We start from the raw sequence: 19,172 nt of genomic DNA, 5'->3' as shown, positions 1-19,172 counted from the left end.
CCTCCCAGGCCTTCTGAAATCTGGGTAGAAGCCTTCCTGACCCCATAAATGTTTCATTCTGCATGCACTTAAAATCCACACCAGCTGGAGCAGTAGCCAGGCTTATTTTACTTTTGGCTGTAGGTGTTGAGTGTCTGGATCACTGAGCACTCAGAATCCAATTCCAAGGAACAAATTCTCCAGGCTGTTGCCATTCTAGAAGATGCAGCTCTAGAGTTTCCTTCTCGAAGAAGAGTCTTTTTTCACTTTTGCAATTTTGAGGCTGTAAAGGGTGAAGTTTTCTTCTTGTTGTGATGTCTTCAGGCCATCTTTTCTGTTCTCCAGGTCCTTCTCAGCAATCAAGATCTCTGCTCTATCTTTGCAGTTCACAGCTTTAGTAGAATTTCCTTGCTGGCCAAACACACAATGTTTTAAATCATTCTGCTGGGCTCTTTGCTCTTAATTCTCAATATAAATCTGGCTAAAAAACCCCAATAGTAGCCACGTCCCTGCTTCGATTAGAGTGCCTTGAAATTTCTCTTTCAGATTAATTAATCTGCTGTCCTTGTCTAAGTTTCAGGCAAACTGTCTGGACACATGCAAAATACAGACAAACTTCCCACCAAGGCACAACACATATCATCTGGAGTCCATCAACCAGTGCAGTCCTTCTTCCCAGCAGAAACGTTCTGAGCCTGATCTTTATAGGCTTTCTGGTCTTCTGAGCTCTGACCACAGTATCCCATATAGTACAGCCTAAGGCATTCTTGCTATAATTTTTCGGTTGGACTCTTTAAACCTTTCTTAACACTTCCTAAAAATCTTTCCTAAAATCTCCTGATCCACATGGCTAGGAATAGTCACAGCAGCAACCCCACTCCTAGTACCACATTCTGTCGTAGTTACTTTTCTCTCATTACTGAGACAAAATACCCAAAACATAAAGTTAAAAGGGGGAAAGATTTATTTAGCTCACAATTTGTAGACCTTTCAGCCCATAATCAGTTGCTTCCAAGACAAGATGGCACCTGGCAGAAAGGAACAGTTCACAGGTACAGACAACAGCAAAATCAACAATTAAGGGAGGGAGACAAGTCTCTTTCTATCACTTATATCGTATCTGTTCTACTGCAATCAAGGTTGTGTCAATCCAATCACTGAAGTTATCCAGCAATCACCCATCCTTAATACAACTCAATCATGCACTCAAGATTCAGCCACTTTTGGAAAAACCCTAACAATGCAGGAGGCTTTGGGGGGCCATCTAGACATAAACTATAACAACTATAATCCCAACAAAAAACTTTGCTGTCATCCAGGTATGGCCAAGAGCTTAATTTTAGATGTTACATATATCTGTGCATATGTTTGCCTGAGTTGTCGCTGTATATGTTTAATTTTTATCTTCAAATTAAAATATCAGTCAATAAATTAGTACATAAATATTAAATTGATGACTTAGTCTGATCTACCTTATGTCCACAGCAAATAAAACAGGAGTTATAAAGTACTATAATTCTGAGGTAAATGGTGCTTTCACATTAGAAGAATGCACTTATAAAGGACAGTGCAATTTTCTGAGGAGCTTCTTATGTATTATGGATATTTATTCTGAAAGATATTATAATGTATATTTTTTGGTAGATGAAGGCACTTTAAAGAATGTCATTTCCAGTTGAAGAAGTGCTTTACAAGGAAGTCTCTGCCAGCAGATGTATGTTGACTATCACACTAAATTATGCTCTCTAAAGCCACAGGTAAAGGTATGTGTTCCAACCTATCAGCAAATATTGGTGTGGAACTTTCTAAGGACATTAGTTCACTGTATTATGTTATTTCCTCATATAGAATTATATGTCATGGATCTTTACCCAGGAGACACACACACACAGATACACACACACAGAGAGAGAAATAAATAATAATGTAGTTATATCTTTAATTTAATTATAATGATTTAAATTTAAATAATTGAAATTTAAATTGAAGTGAGCTGGTACTCACTTCTTTATCACCTACAATAAAATCAGGACAATATAGAGATGAGAGGAGTCCCTACACACCAAAAAATTTGTGAAGCATTCCATATTTTCAAGAACAATTTGTTGTATTAATAGCAACTGAATTGTTAGTGTCTAGCACAAAGTACCACAAAGCACACAATTTTTGGTTGACACATGAATTAGAAAAACAAATGGGAATATAAATTGGTTCAATCATTTTAGAAATCAGTTTGACAGTTTCTTAAGCAGCTAAATATAAGCAGTGCTCTACAACTTCTAAGATGTTCGACTGAGATAAATTGCATTGTACACAAAAACAGTGATAGCATCAGTATTCAGAATAGCTATAAGCTTGAAACAACCCAATCATCCAATTACCTGGTGAGTCAGGAAACTGTAGTACACTCATGAAGTGGAGTAGTCAAATGGTGTAGAACAATTTGAAAAGAAAAATAAAGTACTGAACCATGTAAAAACACAAATGGATTTCATCATAAAATTTGGAAAAATTAAGTTTTAGAAGCTGCATTTTGTAACATTCCATTGTTGTGATATTTTAAGAAGGTCATGTTAATAGGGGTAGAAACCATGTTAGTAACAAATAGGGTCTGGGGAATTAAAGGTAAAGGCCAGGGTAAAATAGTGAAATGGAATTAGTTAGGTTGTCAAAACCTGTATCTTGAATTTGCGCATGTTTAAAATCCACTAAAGTATATATTTAATGAGATGAAGTGTATTGTATACACTTTATATCTCCATGAAATTCAATTTAAAAAGTAGCTAGCCATGGAAGTTAATAAACACAGGAAATTATATGTCTATTAAATAAAGTATCCCCAGAATGTTGAAATATTATAATTTTCTAAGAATAGATATAAGTACACAATTCTTCCATGGGAGAATTTGCAAATATACTGTGATTCAGCTTCCTGTAATTTTATGAATATTATCTACCATGTCAAATGTAGTAGCCCTGTGGTAATTTTAAATTATTAGCCAATGTTTTGAGCTGCACTGATTATAATAAGAATGGGAATGTAACGAGCCATCCACCAGTACAAAGTTCTAATACTGGAAACAGATTTTCAATAAGGGTCTTTATTGGGTATCACCTATATTTTGTAATATATTCAACTAGAAAACTAATAAGACAGACACAAAGAAAATAAAATGAAAAATAAGAAGGAGAAAAGGAAAGATGAAGCGAAAAGGGAAAGAGAGGAAGGGACAAAAGGAAGGGAGGGAGGAAGGGAAGAAGGAAGGGATTCAAATTTTGTTAACAACTCTATTACAATTAAAGTCTAAACACAAAAGCAACACAAATTTGTGCTTTCCTGCAAAACAGTGAATTCTCATTTATATAAAAAAAGTCATTCTCTTTGTCTTGATAAGAAGAGTGATATGAAATTATTCATAATCAAGGAAACAAAAAAGCTATCATTGTCTAATTATGATTGCTAATGGGTCTTAAGAATATGAACTCACTTGGGCCCTGACCCCTTTAAAATTCTATTTTTTATTTTAGATTCAACATTTACTGTAACTCTTCCTTCTCCATAGTTTCCCAAGTGACTCACAATCATGATATTTCAGGTACTACTGTAGTGTTTGATTGATTATGTCAACTTGAGAAGTTTAGAAGCATAACTAAACTTGGCTCAGCAATTCTACACTCTAGGGTGTAGAGGAGCCACCCTAAGGTGGATCATCACCTAGATAATATAAAAGGGAAGTGAAAAAGGACAGAGGAACTTCCATTCCTTTTGGAGGAGCTCCAGTCTTCACTTTCAGCTTGGACTTTGTCTCCTGGTTTCTAGTGCAGACTCTTTGGCTTCCACCTTGGATCCTTCAGCCTTCCATTGCAGGCTCATCGGCCTCCTGGTATGGACTTGCACGGAACTCTGCAGTGAACTCCATACCCTGGACTGATTCCTTCGGTCTTCAGTGTGCAGACATCCTCTGCACACTTCCCCGTACAACTCTCTGGCTGACCTTCGTAAGCCAATCTTGTAATTTCTTACAATTTGTACATCCTTTGTTATACCTGTTTCTCCGGTAAAACCCTGACTGATGCACATACTCTCTGTCTCCAGGTAACTTTCTAAGACAGTTCTGATTCCTATATCATTATCATTTTGTGCTACTTACTTCCGTAAGGGAGAATTTCTGCCATCTTTTACTTTTCAATAAAAGATTGATCAGCATTTTAGTCTTCTTGAAAATGCCTAGTGTCTAGGACACATTTATAGTGAGGCCAGTGATCTTTCACAAAGAACAACATTTTTTTCAACTCTTACTAACAGATATCAAGAGGACTGTGAGATTATTTCCACTTAAACTGTGCATAATTCATTCAACACCACTTACAGTCTTCCACGGCATTGTTTCTCTTTCTGGTGTGAGAAATAACCAATTTTAATCATCTGAGATATGCATATTTCACTGAATGCACAGAATGTAATATATACTTTTTCTCTTTGTAATCTTTATTAAACATCAATTATAATCTTAATTTATAATCCCAAAGTGAATTGTTTAGGAACTACAATAACACCAAGATGTTTGATTTTGAATTGCTTTCATGTATTCAGTGGCCATGGTTTGATAGGTGGGAGGTCTCTTCAGTTTATTAGAATAGTGTAAAAATAGCTTTCTGAAGTCGTGCTTACAGTCTCTGTGTCCTCCATAGAGCATATTCAAGCACTCTTCTAATTTTCAGTGAGTTAACCAGCAACATCTATTCTGGGGATTGCAGAAAAAATCCGTACTTTCTGACTGAGGCCACCGGTTGTAATGTTCATTAATTTGAAAAGCAATTGCCATGTTGACTATTAGCTTTTGAGCCACATATTGAAAGGTTAACATTATCAAATGGATAAATTTCAAATGACTGAGATATGACTATATTTGTAATTTCAGTAATTTTTTACTGCATAATAATTTGAAGTAGAATTCTAAATGTTGGTGCAAGTAAGCCATGAAGGTTGCGCAACAAAGTTCCAGGACCTTGAAAGGGGGAAATCAGGGTGGTGATGATGAAGGTAAGAGATAAGGACCATGAAGACGTAGGCAAGCATGACAGATCATCGCAGCTAGGCCCATTGGTCCCATGCTGAGATTATTTTCTACCATTATTTCTTCAAATATCACTTCTTCTGTGAACTAGTAGTGATGATGATGGAGAACAGTGTCTGTAGTAGCCGCCCTTGTTAATGTGCTGACATGACAAATCAAAACATAATTACTCATGTATGAGTACTAAATGTTTATGGTAACTTATGTAGAAGGTAAGGTTCTTTTCAGCATGTCAACTAGAAGAAGACACTATTGCTTAGTTTTTGGTGATGAGATGAATCAAATGATTCCATTTGCCATCACATTACATTGAAATTGTCTTGTAACAGACTAAATATATCCCTGTAACCCAGTATGGTAAGCTCTACATTCACTGCATGAATTATTAATACAGTAAGGCAAATGAATATATTGTGATGGACCCATGACATTTAAAGCAGTAGACAGTGCTACCATACATTATAGAACAATGCATGCATAATAATTTTCAAATACTGTATTTTCTGAGGCATTGGGGTAAAGAAAAAAGTATTAATCAATCTTGAATTAAGAGCCTAAATAGTAAAGATAGGCCCTGTATTTTCCTAAACATTACATATGCTTTATTCCTCTTTTTTATGCCTGAGTCACTCCTGAGAACATTTCTATCTCAGAATACAGTTTCTGTCTTGATAGTGTTGTATAAAGCATATTTCTACTTGCCGCCTCCACTGTAATTCATATGCAGAACCTGCACAGACTACATTGTTCTAGTTCTAGGACCTTAGCAAGTATAAACAATGTCAAATCTATTTCTATCCAAATTCAAAAGTGAAATGAACAGAAATCATGCCAAATCAAATCTACAGACCAGTAGGTTTGACTTTTTATCTTATGGAGCATCAACATTTAGTTACTATGTATTGAAAAGTTCTATTTATTTTCCATGTGATATTATGCAAGGTATTATCAAAAGGATTACATTGCATGTTAGATTTAAATTGCAGTGGTAGTGATAATGACTATTTTGCTTATGAAAGAGTGCTTTCACTTGATTTAATAAAGGAAATTCACATCTGGGCTGGATATATGCCCACTGTTATAATATTCAGCCTCCTTCTCCTTGGCTGAATTTCTGTCCTAGTTCTGCTTCCTCCTTGGAGCACTGAAGAGCAACAGCTATGCTCACAGGTCCCCTTCTCCTCAATTCCTGCAGAAAGATGAGGGTGGCAGGAGACAGGGGCCGTGGGGTATGCAGGGAGCAGATCTGTCTGGGCGCTCTCAGCTGCACTTGCTCAGGAGTATGGAAAGGGGGAAATGTGAACCCCGTGCAAGTCACGCTCTTTGTTCTATCCCACCCTCCTTTCTCCACTTCCCTCCACGAAGTGAGAGCCTCTATGCCTGCCCTCCGCTATCACAAGCTTTTATTGTAATATATTTCACATACATTTTATCCATCTCTGTGTTTGCTACTTGGAGAACCCAGCTAACAAAGGGGCTCTTGGCTCCTCTCTTCGAGGAATCAAAAACCCACTTTTGATGATTTCACTACCATTTCTTGTCTATAGTAAGCATTGCTTAGTAGGACCTACATGCCATGAATGAACATCACACCATAGATAGATTCCAGGATGAAGAATATAGGAAAGTGATTTTTAGTTGCATCTATATTAAATAGAATGACTTCTTTTTCCTCTGTCAAAAATGCATGAGACAATTTTCATCCATAGTAATTAAAACCAGTGTCTCTATTTGTTTCCTACAGTAGAAGATCAATCCCCAAATTCCCGTTCTGACATTCAGTCATCATGATAAAACACACACCTCACACAGAGGGTGCAAGTGCAACACAGAGTGAAATGGGACGGGATATGTACTAAGGAAGTTCTGATAACATGGGGTACCTCAGGTCAGAAACTTAATTAGTTCATTGATTTTGGCTGTGAAGTGAATCAAATTCCTCTATAATATCAATATCACCAATGGAAAATTTGAGAATGGGAAAATTTTGCCAAGTACTTCTGTTCAGGAACCAAACAGAAGCATTGGTGAACCAAAGCATCACTGTATAGTGAAGGTTAGAATGTAGTCCAGAGTCGCATTTCATGAAAATGATATTTAACTGACTTTTTTTTCTTTCAGATGTACAGTGTAAAGCATTCATGTACATTCAAACATGTGATATGTGTTTTTTTTTTCTCTAAATTGTATATTTGTTTTAGAAAATAGTACCAGATGTTTGGATTAATTTTTTTTTTCTCTAAATTGTATATTTGTTTTAGAAAATAGTACCAGATGTTTGGATTAAAACATCAAAATCCAATGTGGTATGGATACTGCCTTCATCCAGCCCAAACCAGCAGAGAAAATGTACTCACCTCTTCTGCGTGGATCCCGCAGAGCTTGCTTCCTGATAAGAGTTTGTTTTTCAAGCTTTTGTTCTGAGAAAAGAAACATAGCTTTATGCTGGGAAGTGATAAAATATGAAGAATTCAGTGAAAATAACTCAGCGATGTTATTTTAAAGTTGATTCACAGCTTAGGTTTCCTTGATGCCAAGTGCAATGAATTTGTAGAAACGATGAATTAAAGCCTGTAATGTAAAGTGATTTTCCTTTTATTCCTAAAAATTTTCATGTATTAGCATTAACACAGCCATTTAAAAAGATACCACTTAGTCTCACACTTCACTTTTGTTTATCATATTTGCATAAGTGGTTTAATGAAATAATTTGGATTCAAATCAGCAGTGCTACTAGTTTCTGAAAGGAGTCCTCTGAATCGTAGATGTCTTTTCTGTATATGGTCTTCTTGTGCCGTCTTCTAATGTAGCAGCAAATCCATGGGAAAAATGTATGCTGTTCCAGGCTCTAGTTTTAGAGCCCCCCAGTGTTCCCTACACCTAGACATTGTGCTCTAATAGTTTCTTCAGAGGATATATATTTTTTTTTATTTAAAGCCTTAAGATTGTGCTCTTTCTGCTCAGAGTAAGAACACACATATCTGTTAACCCTTTTAACCTCCCAAACTTGATGTAGGTTCACAGATAAATATTTGTTCCCCAAACACTTCACAACCATCTGAGACTAACCACCCCCAGACTCTTGTTCCAATATTAGGAGTGGAACCCAGAACTCAGAGCATGCCCGGCAAAGTCTCCAGCCCCGAGCCACGCACAGTCTCCAGCCCCGAGCCACGCACATTCCCATCCCAACCACTCGGAAATATTTTATCTGCATCATTGCACACAGAATGCTCCGTCTCTAGCCTCAATGATTGTAGAAAATGAAATTTAGGTTGATAAGGTGAAGGAGGATAGGGATCTCTGTAAAATATACAAAATGTAGACACATTGTTTCTCTCCTGGAATAAACCACACACTGGCACCGTGCTTCTCAGGCAAAATCATGTCGGGGCCTCATGTGGTAAGTAGTGTGAGCAAATCGAACTTGAATGGAGACAGAATGGACAAATAAATACATTTCTCAAATTTAAGATTCTTTACCCCAACCCCCACACAATTCCGAGCACCATTTTGTACTTCGTTTGCTATCGTGCTGTCTGGCCATATAGCTGTCCCAGACTGAAAGGATATTTTCTTTGCTTTTTCCTCTGTAGCTGTGTTAAATTCTCAAAGCTCAATTAGAATTTCAGTACTGTGAAATGTTTTAAATAAATCAGGAGAAAGTTGTTTTTATTCATTCAAGTGATGACTCTTTGAAGATATTTGCACTCAGCATGCAACAAGGGATGATCTACCATGCATCGTTCTCATATTTAATGTTACGGACATCATGACAAGGAGCTATATATACAATGATAGATTGCAACTCCGAAGTGTTCTTCAAATAGTAGAGTGGAAAGCTCCTTCCAATGGAGATCTGCAAAGTACATGTGATAAGAGAATTTATACCAACACAAAACACCTACAATCACTCACCCACACCTGGGTAACTCTATTAGAAAGAAGAAATTCTCATAAACCAAAAATAATAACATGTCTAAATATTGGCCTATGTAGTCTGCATTACTTAAAAAGTGCATCCCCCTTTAAATTATTTTACAGTTTTATTCTTGCCCTTTTCCCCTTTCCTTCCTTCCCCTCCTCTCCTCTCCCTTCCTTTCCCTTTCTTTTCCTTGCCATGTCTTTTATTCTTTTCTTTCCTTCCTCTCTTCTTTTTTCTCTTTCTTTCTTTTTCTTTCTTTCTTTCTTTCTTTCTTTCTTTCTTTCTTTCTTTCTTTCTTTCTTTCTTCTTTTCTTTGTTTATTAAAGCTGCTATAGGAAAACTCTGCTATGGTAAAATATATCATGAATACAGCCTTTTCAAAATGATACTATTTGATATTTTTTTGAGAAGAAAGCATTAAATTTAAGTGGAATGAACTATGCAGCAGCAGTTTTTAACACAGTATTTAATCTATTGACCCTTTACTTTGCTTATCTAATTCACTTTCCAAAACAGATCATTACTTGATTGCTTGGCATAATTTTTCATGGATCAAGCTGTGTCTCCAAATTAATAGAGTGATAAGCAGCAAGGAACATCTCATACCAGCGTCTCACCCTGCTCTCCCGGAAAGATTAAGGTTTAATGCTGTGGCAGTGTGGGTTGAGCAAAGGTAAAAGTATTTACATTCTGCAGACTCCTTTAAGCCTTTACAGGAATACTGTGCATGGTATAAGCAGATTTCTGACACTTCTTTGACAAGGAATTACTTTGAATCGATAAATTTATCACTTTACTCCAGATTCATAAATAAACTAAGTATTCACTAAAGTTTCATGTGTCTAAGTAAAGCCAAAGTAAATCCCACTCACATATCCGTAAGGACTTTTTTCACCATTTCATTTTTTATAATGTTAAAGAGAGAAGTATTCTTACTCTTGTAAAAATAGTTAGAAAGAAAAATCTGTATTTGAAACTTTTGCATGACGCATGGTAAAGCAGAGAGATAGGTCTCAAGTCCAAATACAGCGAAGACTGCCAAGAATTTACAGCAGCACGCAGACCTGGGTGGGCATAGATGGAAAGTTACTCTCCACAGACGCCAAGAGCAGGAGTATTCTTCCTAAATGAACACAAGATTCTCGTTGAAGGCAAAATATCCAAGGTGGGGTACAGGGAAGCCGTTCCAACTCAGACATCAAGGGTGAGGGGCTCCCCTGAAAGGACTTAGCGTGATTCTCGCTGCAGCGTTACCGAGCAGGCTGCAGCTGGGGCTTCGTCAGAACAGTCACGAAAGAGTTCTCAGAGCAACTTGTCTATTTGTTGGCCAAGGAATTTTGTTTCCTGTGCCTTATCTAAGAAGTCTGTGCCTATCTCAAAGCCCTGAAGTATTTCTTTTACTATTTCATTGCACACTTAATCATTTTTCATTGTGCTTTTATATATAATCAGCAGTGGTCATCTTTTGTTTGTTTACTTGTCTTGCTTTGTTTTTGGTGTAAACTGCAGCAGAGATCACAGTTCTTTTTCTTTTTTTACTACAAGTATCCAAGCGTTTGAGCACAGACTGTTGAAGGGACTCCTCTTTGTGAGCTGAAATATCTAAGAGCCTTTGACAGAAATCAATTTGAACAAATAGCTCTCTGGGTCACTGTGGAGCTTAGGCACTGGCCCAAGCCTCTTTCCATAAACAGCTAGAGAAGTAGACAAAAAAATTACATAAATGTTTCAGATATGACAGCAATTGCCAGGCTGTGGTCTAGAAAGAAGGGAAATAAACATGTGACCTCTGCGGTCCTGGCTGTCTCCCTAGAGGTGATTTATGAACTACAGGAAGGACATCAAAATAACACGAAAATATTGATTAGTTGAGAAAAATGGTTCAACATTAGAAAAAGCTGATCAGGTGGAATCTGGGTAACACAGTACCGGAAGTTTGGGAGTGGTGGATAAAAGAGAATTTCTGATGATTCTCTGGGGTCCCCTTACATCTTTGTCAGGATGGAAATCCGCATCTTGTCAGCATGGAAATCTGCATCAGCATACAGATGTATGCCGCAGTCCTGACAAGCAACGCCAAAAAAGAACTTCAGGAGAAATGTTACTAGAGCTCCCAAGGACATTTAATTGCCGGCCACTCAGAATAAAAGGACTTAAATAACTAAGAGGTTTAATAAAAACTCAGGAAGTGTTATCTTACAATTAGCACTAGAATAGCTCTATTGTTCAGGCTCATCTCAGGATCCCTGCAAGGTTTAAATAAGATTCAGGCGAACAAAGTTGAATAAGCTCTGTCTACCAAAATAAAACTTAAAACGCTCTTAGAAGTTAATAAAATCTGGGTGCCTGAAGTGTTCTAATCACAAGTCAGTGTTCATGCAGGTCTATTAGAAGTAGGAGGAAGCAGGAAAATAAGACTCCTAAAACAGAGGTTAAAAAAGAGAGAACCAAAGGACAGAAATCTTTTGCAAAGGTGTTGAAAATGATTTAAGGAAAATTATACTATATCGTAGATATATAATGAAAGAGTTTGGGTTTAAAATCTAAAACATGAAAATAGAAACACTTTATTACTAAAAGTTGAAATCCTGAAAGACCAAAATTCCTAAAGTCTAAAATCTCAAAAGATAAAAAAATCCCAAAATATAATTCTGGAATAAATTTAAAATTATTTTAAGGACATTTATACTTTTATAAACATTTATTTGAGGAAGATATTTTAAAAATTACAGAATAATTCCTAGGCCAATTTACACAGGATAGCAGGAAATTTACATGCATTTTTGCAAACAATCAGGTATTCTAAAACAACAACTGAAAGAGGAATAGTATTCACAAAGAAACAGGTCAGACACGGAGATATATAAATAGATATCACAGCAGTATGAAATTGAGTGCACCCAGCTTTCTAGTTACGCTCATGTGAAAGAAGCTTGATCAAAACCTTCAAGGGGTGCAGTCACCCAAAGAGCTGAGATCATGGTCAATTTTTTATGTCACACATGCAGATGCAGAAAAAGCAGATGTCTTCCCTTACTGAAGACGCTTCCACATTTTTCCATACATGTATCATGTTTACACACAAAGTTATCACAGATAAAGTTAACTAGACATCTCTATAAGCTTTCACAAAATCTATACTTTTTTGTAGTGGGCCGCCACCAATTAGATGACACTTTGTTACATGCTGGGTGAACCTTTCCCAGCTGGATGACAGGGACTCATAAAATAACTCTGCAGAAACACACCCACGGGCAAATCCACAGTAAAGCTTCACCAAGATTCTGGATGTTTGATTTGCCTAATGCAATGCAAACATCTTGAGCAGGACCAAACTGTAAGAATCCTTTGCCAGAAGCTAGCTATCTCTTTTATGCTATCACTCTCCTACACCACCACCACAACAATAGGAATTGAGGCTTTTGAATTTCAGATACGAAATTCAATATTTGGGATTTTAAATTTTGAAATTGTAATTTACGTTGGATTACAGATTTTGAGAATTTTGATCTTTCATAATTTCAATTTTTTTTTTTTTTTTTTTGGTTTTTCTCCGGTACCGGGAACCCAACTCACGACCTTGCGCTTGCCAGGCAGGCGCTTCTTGCTGCTGAGCTAAATCCCCAGCCCCATAATTTCAATTTTTAGATCATGGAATTTTATATTGCGTATTTCTTGATTATCACAGACATTAATGATGAAAAGAAATTCCAGTTTGAGCACTGACAGCTATAGTTTTTAAATCTTTCTTTTACATCTTTGCTGATGTCTTTCTTCATTGATTAGTGGAGGGCCATATTAAAATTTCCCAAAGTGGAGGAGGATTTGTCTGTTCCTTCTTTCAATTCTTTTAGTTATGAATTCATGTGCTTTGAAGGTCTCTTTATGTGCTTATAAGATTATGCCCCAGCAATATGAGCATTGTCTGAAAAATAAGTTTGAAACCAGCATGGATCAGAGCAGTGCAAATCTCTCCACAGTTTTCTTCTGTTTATTTTTCCACATCACAACAAACTCATTGGTTACCTCTTCCTAATGCCAAAAACCGGATTTACCTAATACACTGTGTGTGTTTTCCTTTCCCCTGTCCCACCCCGTACTAATGATTGTTTCAATTTGTTTCTGTGGTTGTTTCTGAACATTTTTTCCAGTCCACTTATTCTGACAAAAAGCTCCTTTTTCCCAACTCCCTCTATCAAATGAAATGGATAAACACTAAATTTTGTGGTTGTTAAAGGATACATTCCCTAACGCATGTTCTATTTACTTTTAGTTATTCGTTTTTTGCTATGTGTCAGACTGAGCCTAAAATCGCGGGAATGTAAATATGAAAGGGAGCGTATGTGCTTTCAAAGGCCTCATAGTCTGACTTGGGCTGGAATTCAGAAAAACAAAATCAAATAATTGAAACAAAGGGCAAGGCAAATTACAGAGCACTCAGAAAAAGAATGAAATAAATTCATAACTAATTTGAGATAGATGCTTACATTAAATAGTTTTTAGAGAAAAACAGTTTCCAAGGAAATGTAGATAACCCACTGAAATTTTGAAAAGCAGAGTATCAATGACGTGTGTGTGCACGCATGTTTGAATGCAACTGGATAGGAATGGGAAAACTACACATGAATCTTTGAACATTTTATTCTAATATTAGCTAGAATTTCAGATGTTAAAACAAAGGCATTTAACTATTTTATGGTAATATTAACTAAAATGAAGACGATAAAATTCTCTATTGCAAATTCAAATGAAAACTGAAGCATATATGTTGAAATCTGAAAGGTAACATGAGCAGACAAAATCTGTAATGTGAGTACATGATGTGATTATATCATGATGCAAAAAATCAGTTTTTATTGTAACAGAATTTAATATTTGAACAGAATGCTTACTACAAAATATTCAAATGAAAATAATACCAAAATTAAAATAAAGTACGTAAATGTGAACTATGAATAGTGTGTATCCATGTATATTTGCATATAAATGCTCCACATAATTGGTGAGTATTCTGTTTTATTACTTTTGTTTTTGCTGTGTTTTATCACTTTTGCTGTATGTTGTATTAGCTTCCTTCTTTTACCTTAAAGTAAAAGTTGAATCTGTGTCCAGTTCTTCGTTTCCAGTACCAGAATGTTATGGTTTGTGTCTGCCTGTCCCCTCAAGTCCTCATGCAGCCATGGGGTGGGCTTCTTTGTGGTCCAATGCTGGGATTATAAGTGTGAGTGCTACACCTGCCCTGAGGTGGGTACTTTGCATACAGTGTAAGGGAGGGAAAGAGGCTGCTTGCCACCTTTACTCCTTTTTGCTCTTGCTGCTTTTGCTGTTCTCCATCACCACGAACTGTTGCCCTCTGCCATGTTCCACTCTGCCTTGGAGCCAGCTGAGTATGGACTGAAACCTCCACAAACTGTGAGTTAAATAAATCTTTCCTTCATTAATTCTGGGCATCAGGATTTTGTCTAGCAATGAGAGAAGAGTACCCAAGACACAGAAACATTATGACATATGTAACTGTTTTGAGTGAATATAAATGAGTTACATTTACGAGCAAGTGATGGGAGAGTGGTAAAAAGCTAACGATAGCTGGGCATGGTGGTGCACTGACTTGGGAAGCTGAGGCAGAAGAATTGCTGTGAGTTCGAGGCCCACCTGGCCTACAAAGTAAGGTCAAGATCAGCCTGAACTACATCTTTAGACCCTGTCTCAAAAAAGAAAAAAAAATAAAAAAAGAAAAAAGAAAATGATATTGCTAATAATTAACTGGCAATCCAGGACCTCTGTGTAACATTATTTTACTATGTCTCTTCATTTGATAGTACCTGAACGTTTTAAATACAAATCTTTAGAGTATGTAGTACCAAATCTGCTACCCTGAGCTGTATGATGCTCCTTAGCAGCAAAAAAGAAAATTATAAGAGTGATGTACATCTCCCTAATATCTTGGGGCTTCGAGGCCTCGTGGGTTTGCAGAGGTTATACTGTGCAGGGTTTGCAAATTATTATTTAATGTCAAGGAAAATTGCAACATTGAGTATTTCTGCATTATCTAAAACTGTGATTCTTACATTTATGTACCAGAGGTGTAGGTTAGCAGATGAAGGAGTTTAGTCATGCATGAAAAAGGTTATGAGCTCAGAATAACTCTCTTCCACACAAAAATCCTAAATATAAACATTCACTGATTGTCAAAATGTGGCCAGTAGACTGCTGAGTCCAGAATCACTTAAATTCTTAGCCCTGGAGTAAAATATTATTGGGTTGATGTATGAGCATATTTTGGATGTTAGAAATGTTGAAGAGTAGGGGCTGGGGATTTAGCTCAGCGGCAAAAGCGCCTGCCTGGCAAGCGCAAGGTCGTGAGTTCGGTTCCCGGTACCGGAGAAAAACCAAAAAGAAAAACCAAGAAATGTTGAAGAGTAGTTATATCTGTCTCCAATTTATTAAACATAAATGGATTGTACAGAATATTTTTAAGCTTTTGTCTCAATGGTAAAGACTGCCATTAGGAATTTTAATTTTCATGTTAGATGATAATGAAGATATTATTGGATATTCCTCCCTTCTTGTAAGAGGTCTTATATATTTTACTATTTTTTCTATATTTGATTGTAAAAATTTCTGATAGTATATCATACAAAAATAAACACATGTGTGTATAAAATATACACATGTGTGTATATAATATACACATGTGTGTATAAAAATGTATGTTTATATTTATAAAATTTATTACCAGAAAAGACAGATGACCATTAATCCCCTTCAAAATACTCCTTACTTTTGAAAAAGGAACTATTTTCCACTGTTGATGGGAGTGTAGACTGGTACAACCACTGTGGAAATCAGTGTGGAGATTCTTCAAAAAACTAGGATTAGGTCCTATTCAACCCAACTATTCCCCTCCTGAGCATTTTTCCAAAAGAATTAAAAACATCATACCACACTGATATACGTGCACCCATGTTTATAGCAGCACAATTCATCATAGGTAAATCTTGGAAACAATCCAAATGCGCATCTCCTGGGGAATAGATAAAAAAGATGCAGCATTTTTATAGAATGGAGTATTACTCAGCTATAAAGAAAGATGAAGTCAAGGTTTTCTATAGGTAAATGGATGCAACTAGAGACCATACTCACAAGTGAAATAAATCGAACCCATATCTGTAACGTAGTATTGTCTCAGTAGTGTAAAAAAACGAACAAATAAGATTGAAAATTTAAAATAGGTATTGCCAATTGGGAAGAAACTGTTCAAAAGAAAAGACAAACTGTGATAGGGAATGGGTAATGAAGAAAGAAAAAAATATATGCATATACAAGATAATTAAGATTGTTATACAACTAATTTCTCTTAGTTCATTAAAAAAAATGTTTTGCCCGAACGTGGTATAGATAAGATAGCATACATATATCTTCTACTCTGAAGAACTACTAGGAAGATGATAATGCACAATGTATTAACTATTGTAACTGTCCTAATAACTTTTTTTGAAACTCAGTTTCAATGTTATATTTATCTTTTTTTTAAAAGGAAAGAACAAATGGGATGGGGGAAAGCAGAAAAGCAAGGGAAATATATATATATTTCCCTAAGAAAATTGTACTAATAATTGCTAATGATTTATCAAAAGGAACAGTTGATGTTTAATGGTTTGATCAATCTTGCATTCCTACATCTGGTAATCTAAGCAACTTCATAAATCATAACAATATGTAATATAACAACCATTGTTAATTTCCTATCATCTTATTTTGAAATTCTGTATCATTTTCTTTTGTGGTGTTTTGTTTCTGTCTTTTTTGTTATTTTGTTTTTGTTTTTTTCTCTTTAAAATAAAATTTAAAAAAATACAGATTTTTGAATACAGATGGCCAATGGTTCTTGATTCTTTTGACGTCCTACTTTGTTTGTGTCTTGTCCCTGCTGCCTCAGTGACCTGAGTGGATTTGTAACAGTAACTATTTCTGTCAAACAAAAGCACTGCAGTGTGCCCAGATCCATCTTACTCATTGGATGTGGAACCTTGAGACTTCTGACTTTCTCACACATGAAACTGACCATGAAAGTTAAATATTTTGAAGCAAATCAGGGCAATGGAGTATTTATATTTGAAGTATAATGCATACAATATCAGGGCAATGGAGTAGCCACAAAACAGACAGGGAGAGTTCCTTTCTTTAAAAAGCCAGGTCTACAAATCCCATTTGTCCAAACCGGCTGTCTTCCTACCAAAGTTAAAGACTCTTATTGCAATGATACATGCAGTACAGGTTGACAGCAGCACAATTCACAACAGTTAAATCTTGGGAGATTCCTATGTACCTATCAAAGGAGGAACAGATAAAGAAAGTATCTGCCATAAAGAAAGATAAATTTGAGTCATTTATAAGAAAATGCAAGCACCTTAAGATCATAATACTAAGTTAAATAAATCAGACACATAACTTTAAATGCTCCATTTCTCTAAAATGAGAAACTCAAAGTATAGATAATTGAAAGAGTGAATAAAAGGATAATAGGAAGAGAAGGCTAGACTTTGTGGGGATGCGAAGGGAATCAGAGAAAGAGGAAGAGGGCCAGGAGAAGTTCAAATCATTAAGATAGGATATGCTTGTGCCAATGCCTCAGAATGACTGCGTTAATTAAATATGGCACACAGGTATTGTCAACGAACATAAAACTAAATATAAAAGACATGAACGAGGACTTCCAGAACTGCCTCAGGAGGTAGTTAGAACCATGGGATAAATGTATTTGAAGTATAATGTATACAATATTTTGAGAAGGATTAATGCAATGTTACTGTAAATAAGTATGTTTTATTACTTTTTAAAATTTTTTGGTACCAGGAATCAAACTCAGGACCTTGCATTTGCCAGTCAGGCACTTGTGCCTCTGAGCTATATCCCTGGCCATAGTAAGTTTTTGTTTTTCAACTCTCACTGCATTTTATGATTAAACTTCATATATATTTAGTTTCACACAAAATGTTTATATTTACGTTAGTAAATATAAAAGTATCATTGAAAAATACTATATTTTTGAATACAAATAAGTACGAGATTATATGACTACCTGAAACAATTAATACATTCTCTGAAGCTAGAAGGTAACTATCATAGGTTATTAGAAATTCGTAAATGAAATCATCCTATCATTCTGCTGTGATTCTCCCTCTTGCTTTAACTCCATTTTTCCCAATCACAAACTCTTCATTCATAAATCAAGTCACAAGATTGATTGGGTTAATAGCACCAGCTAGTTAGTCACCAAGCAAATTACCTACTTACAAAGTGTGAGTCCATTTGTTTACCTCAATAGTCAAAGTAAAAAGACTTTACTTGGGTATATCCTCTCTTTTCCTTACATTCATGTATGTGCATATACATGTAGGTGTAACTGTATATGTTTATGTACATATATGTGTATGTATATGTATATGTGTATATATATGTATGTGTATATGTGTATGTATGTGCATATATGTACTATTTTCACTATATTCTGTCTCTGTCCTGAACCACAGCTGGACAATCTGAACATCAAATTCTAGATTTTTAAAAAGCCTCTGCTATGCTTTGCCTCAAGTTTTTATGTGTCTCTCTTCATTGAGTAATTAAGGTTTCTGAATGGCAGGAAAATCATTTTGATGACTGGATATTATTGGATAATTATCGCATGACATTTTCAACAGAATTTGTAAGAGATACTCCTTTTATTTACTTTAATTGCTAATGAATTCCTCATTAATTTTCCTAATATATTTGCTCATTTACTAATGCATAATTAAATTTTAGGAATTACAGCTGTAGAGCTGGAGGAGAACTTGTGTACTGTGCTGTCCAGTCTATTCTCCCTCTGGGTGAAACAGTGTCATTGCCAGAGAGTAATAATGAGACTATTTTACTTCTTTAAGTTATATGGGGAATTCCAGGATAATTCTTGATCAGGGGCCACAGCTGAGCCAATTTTGGAGCACAGGAGGCTCCACCAAGACCACCCTGAGGTTGCCTGTAGGGAGGGTGATCTTCAGAAACACAGCGGGCAAGGACATGAGGGGTCTGATGCTCAGGCAGTTCACAGATTCAGCCTTCCACTCCTGATCATCAGACTTCTCTGCATCTGAAACAGCTGAGGTTGATTTACTTATTTGGTAGATGTTATGGTTGATACATTGTGTCAA

General features: G+C 35.9%; 1 protein-coding gene across 1 annotated transcript in view; it reads right to left on the bottom strand.

Annotated features, from left to right (window-relative positions):
* Luzp2 (leucine zipper protein 2) overlaps positions 1 to 19,172 on the bottom strand; it is a gene marked incomplete in the record, with an annotated part of 425,545 nt that overhangs the window by 100,418 nt on the left and 305,955 nt on the right. The window contains 1 exon segment of the mRNA XM_005401738.2: positions 7,415 to 7,477. Within this exon segment, the coding sequence (XP_005401795.1) occupies positions 7,415 to 7,477 (63 nt within the window).

The sequence above is a fragment of the Chinchilla lanigera genome, unplaced genomic scaffold (genome assembly GCF_000276665.1).
Source record: "Chinchilla lanigera isolate Chin_1 unplaced genomic scaffold, ChiLan1.0 scaffold00075, whole genome shotgun sequence".
NCBI lineage: Eukaryota > Metazoa > Chordata > Mammalia > Rodentia > Chinchillidae > Chinchilla > Chinchilla lanigera.
The sequence above is the reverse complement of the archived record's forward strand: the minus strand, read 5'-3'. Positions and strand labels throughout refer to the sequence as shown.